Source organism: Stereum hirsutum (assembly GCF_000264905.1).
Source record: "Stereum hirsutum FP-91666 SS1 unplaced genomic scaffold STEHIscaffold_16, whole genome shotgun sequence".
NCBI lineage: Eukaryota > Fungi > Basidiomycota > Agaricomycetes > Russulales > Stereaceae > Stereum > Stereum hirsutum.
Window position 1 is genome coordinate 58,230 of NW_006763146.1, and position 4,654 is coordinate 62,883.

General features: G+C 53.1%; 1 protein-coding gene across 1 annotated transcript; it reads right to left on the reverse strand.

The window, feature by feature from the left end:
- Positions 1–30: 30 nt before the first annotated feature.
- STEHIDRAFT_161154 (uncharacterized protein) lies at positions 31–2,763 on the reverse strand (the record flags this gene model as incomplete). The annotated part of the gene is made up of 10 exons (XM_007308723.1): positions 31–384; positions 456–644; positions 699–905; positions 948–1,235; positions 1,316–1,537; positions 1,592–1,804; positions 2,123–2,183; positions 2,255–2,476; positions 2,555–2,595; positions 2,671–2,763. 10 exons carry the CDS (start codon positions 2,761–2,763, stop codon positions 31–33), a joined length of 1,890 nt encoding a protein of 629 aa, XP_007308785.1.
- Positions 2,764–4,654: the final 1,891 nt, after the last annotated feature.

The window sequence follows — 4,654 nt, forward strand, 5'->3', positions numbered from 1 at the left end:
CCCCCCCCCCCCCCCCCCCCCGAGCATCCCTCACGGCCTTCCTAACCTCCGGCCAATTCTCCCTCTCTTCAGGTTCCACGAAGCAACATCCACCTCCCTACCCGCAATCTCCCTCCCTTTCTCCATCATCACCGATAATGCGGAACTGTTAGGTCCGGCACTGCCGCCACTACTCACCGTGCGACCTGCTTGTCCTGTGGCTTGAGGGGACGCTCCAGCTCCTGACATCCATCCAAGCGAAGATCTGCTTGTCAAACATATCGAAGTTCTTCCGAAACCGGGAACGGAGCCTGGGACTTTGAGGTTCTGCTCGACCGGCTTGGGATCAACGAAGAAACGACGAAGTGAGAGCGTGCTGTCGGTTTCGTCGAAGACGAGTATATCCTGGTAGTTTGTCGGCCGACGAAGGTGCTACGTCGGGGAAATTGGTTCTAGCACTCGTGAAGGGGACGAACTGATTGAACTTGGGGCCGAGGATGTTGGAGTGGATATTGACGCGGGTGGAAGGAGTTGTTGTGGGACTGAGCCAGGGCAGAATTTAGGAAGGCGAACGACAACGATGGTGGATGCTGCTCATTCGTCGATGATGGGGGTGCTGTGGCACGTAACCGAACGATGGGGGACAAGCTCGTTGATAACGGCTGCTGCACCAAGGTCTGGTCAGTACACACCACACAGAAGTCTGGACGGCGACTTACGAGTTCCTTGCAGTTGACAACCTTACCGCCCGTATGCGAGTACTCATCTGCTTTGCCGCCGTATGGGTTCGTCGCGAAGACGTGGATTGTCCTCTTTCTTGAGCCCATCGCCACACATCTGCCATCGGACGAGATATCGATCCCGTCGATGATCGCATTCGTTCGGCCTCTTCGCAGGTCATACATATGCCATGGTGCACCATCATCCTAGGCAGAAATAATTCATTAATAACGTACCCGGGAACATACCTTCACCGCTTCGTCCTCGCCACCTCCAGCAACTCCCTGAGCACCGCCTCTCTTCAACCTCCTCAGTGCCTTCGACCTTGGCCGAACCGCAAACACCCATCCCACTTGTCCATCCTCCGGTACAACCACAATATTCGCTCCATCTTCTGAGAACTTCAAGCCGGAGACCGCCTGTCTCTTGAGAGCCAGAAACTCTGCCAGTGTCTCCGGCTTAGTCTCGGTATCGTCTTTGCCTCGCAATACCAGTAAGGACTGCAGATCGACGATGGTGACGAATGATCCAGCCGGCTTGTCCGAAGCCGAGGAAGTGCTCATCATCGGTTCCATGCCCCCCTCGCTCTTGCGGTCGCATCCTCGTGCAAACTAACGACCCTACCCCCATCGTCTGCATACGCCCTCTGACTTGCTGCTGGTGCACTCTTCGAAAACCACATCCCGGCTAATCCACCTCCAGCTGCCTGAACTCTTGGGTCCACCGACGTAGGCGTCGTCGGGGATGACGCCCCACCTTCACCCGCCATCTTTGTCCTCGCAGCGGAATACGTACCCCTCCCCGCACTCCACAGCCCACTGAGGACTGTCCCGCCAACCTACAATGCTGTGTTGCCCAATTCAGCCTGGTACATGCCTCAAATTCCACGAACGCCTGCACCGATACTTCCGACGGAACCGGCGGTCGAATCGGTTCGTGTAGAAGTACGTTCGCGAGGTTGCCTGGAGGTGGAGGTTGATGTGGAGGAGTCGGTACGTGGAGGTGGAGAGGCGAAAGCGAGCAGCCGGCCAGAGAGAGCGAATACGGGTTGGGGAACCGTGTCTAGATGATTATGAATCGAGGAAGGAGATGGAGCGGTGGTGGTCTGATGTAATAATACACTGGTATCCTTATGTTGTTGATATTGTTGGTTTGCGTTCGTCGTAGTCCTACCTGGGGTCGTGAATTGATTCGTGTTGTTTGTTATGCGTGGTGTAGTGGAAAGAATGAGTGAAAGTGAAGGGGCCGCGATTAAGTATAACGATGAAGGTGTACAAGACTGAGAGTTGCTGGGTTTGATGTGCTCTATACCGCGTACTAGGTTAACGTCGCCCCCGAAATAAACAAAGATGGCACGTACGATAATGATGAAGCTTGCGTTGGACAAAACCGATACAAGGCCGGGAATGGGCTACCTGCTCACCACCTTGTGGCCCGAAAGCGAATATACAAGAAACTCGGGCTCTTCGCGTGGTCGTTGGGCACTGTTCGACGTCACAACACCAATTAGCTCGCGTTGTGGAAAAGAAGATGGGACGTGAGGAGTTGGACGTACACAACCCCGATCAAAGGCCTCTTCTCTACGAAAGCGTCCTCTACTTCACTCCCAGTTCTACCGGCTGGCGTAGGCAACACGACAGCGAAGCGCACCCTACCCCAGGACGTCCTCGACTGGCTGGAGTTCGACTCGGAGAGATTCAAAACTTCATACACGTGCTCGAGGTTTGTACAATCCCAGATGTGCAGGCTGGTGGTGCAACCTACGAATAGGAGGCGTCTGCGAATTTAATGACCCGACATAATGAGCCAGCCAAGTCAGTCGTGTCGAATGCTACCCCACACTCCAAGTACGCACCTGGCCTTGCCATAGCCCTTCGCAGGAGCGGGTAAGACGTCCTATCTAGACCACAAGATCCTCTCCCCATCCGCAACGCTCTCGTCCCGAAGAACGTGAGCACAGGGGTAGCCTACCCCTCTCCTCATCTCTTCGTGCCCGTCGCCACCCGCACATGCATCGTCCTCGTCCAACCCGAACACTTCGCCGTCTCCATTAGTCCTTCCCATTCCAACATTCCATCCCTGTGACCCAGGATGGCCGTAATGCTGCTGTCGTTGGTTGGTCCCTGCACTCGAAGGCGAAGTTATACTTCCGAATGCTCCTGGCCTCGAAACCCTCGGAGGCGAAGACCGCGGACGGAATGGAGATACCCAAGCCGCTCATGGACGTTGGAAGAGATGGAAGGTTCGAAGGGAGTGAAGGGAGGTTGGTAGGAAGAGAGGGAGGTCTGGTAGGAAGAGACGGGATGGAGAGGACGTAGGTACTATGGATGGCCCAGTAGTTCGACAAGACCCAGTAGTTCGACAACCTCCGTAATCTTTTTCTCCCTCTCCAGTCAGTTCACGCTCGGCTCCCAAAAAATAGTCATACGTTCTTTCATGTACCAAGACCATTACTGTAAAGTTGGATATCCGTACGCCGAATGCTTGTCGGTACAGAAAATGAAAGATGGTCAAAACTGCCACTTCGACAAGCGTGACTCCCTCGAGAAGCGGTACACAGCTAGATCCTAGCACCCAAAAAATCTAGTTATATTTGTGAGACATTAGAGTACATATTATAGTACATCTAGATACTTTGTACCACCCCGATCTGTGTGTTGGTACATAAAGGCGAGGGAGGGGGGAAAGCGTTACAGAGGCGGCAGAGGCAGAATTCAATCTCCGCGCGTGGCTCTGCGCCAAAGAGTGCTGACGGAGCTTGAAGAAGCCGGGTGGCGGAAGGTGACAACGAGTGACGATCAACCAGTTTGAGTGGGGCCTTGGCATGTCTTGGCGTCGAACTCGTTCGACAAAGTCCTCTCCCCGGCATCTCTTTGGCAGAGTGCTCACTCTCTCAAAAAAATTATAGATCACACAGACATAATCAGAACACCTCAAAGTACATATCTCCAAGTTTTTGTAGTCCCAGGTTGCGAGACAAGGAATCGGCCGAGAGCTCAAGATTTTGTCGAACTACTGGGCCATCCATAGTACGAGTAAGCGATTCGAGCCGTGTGTGCCTAACCAGGACCCCTGCGTAAGACAGATGTCGTTAGGAACCAGCAAGGCTTACATAAAATGTTTCTGGCTCGTGATTGGCTCAGAAACTTCTCGAAGCCTCTGCAGCCAATCGCGAGCCAGGATAATTTTATGTAAGCCTTGCTGGTTCCTGACGACATCTGTCTTATGCTAACGGAGGTCCCATCCTGATGCGACGAATTTTGAGCGAAAAATCGCGTTTCGTCCGATCGGTAGTGCGACGAAAACGGCTTTTCGATGCTGATGTTCCATCCCGCTATGCGACGAAAATGTCTCTCGGGGACGCAAAAAATGGGGTAAAAACTTGGCAAACACGGCCAAAAACATGATTTGGGGAAATTTTTTGACGACCAGGGTTTGGGAAGGCCTTATGCGGAGCGATGTTCCATCCGACGTGCGACGGAAATGGCCAAAAATCCGATGTCCCATCCCTGATGCGACGAAAACACCCCCAAAAGCGTGCGACGAAAACGACCGATTTTGGGGATTTTCGGATGGGACCTCTGTCAGCATACGCAGGGGTCCTGAGTCGGAGGGCTGGCGAGGAAATGAGCCATGTTTGAGTTGTGATTTCAGCGGCTTTCAAAACGATAGATAGCCCCCAATATTTTGCTAGTGCGCCAAACACAATATAGACTTGATATAGACGGACCAAACACTCGCTCTTTGGGGTAAAAAATTCCCGCGCAAGGCCGTTTTGATGCTTCCCTTTGACAACGGACAGGGTTGCGAGATACTCTCCCGCAGGATCGGGAGTTGTTTGGTTCATCTATATTGATGTTTGGTGCACTCGCGGAAAGTCGAGGGCTATCTATCGATATGAAAGCCGCTGTTATAGTGCGCGTATTCTGGTTTGGGCGAAAAGAGGCGAAAATAC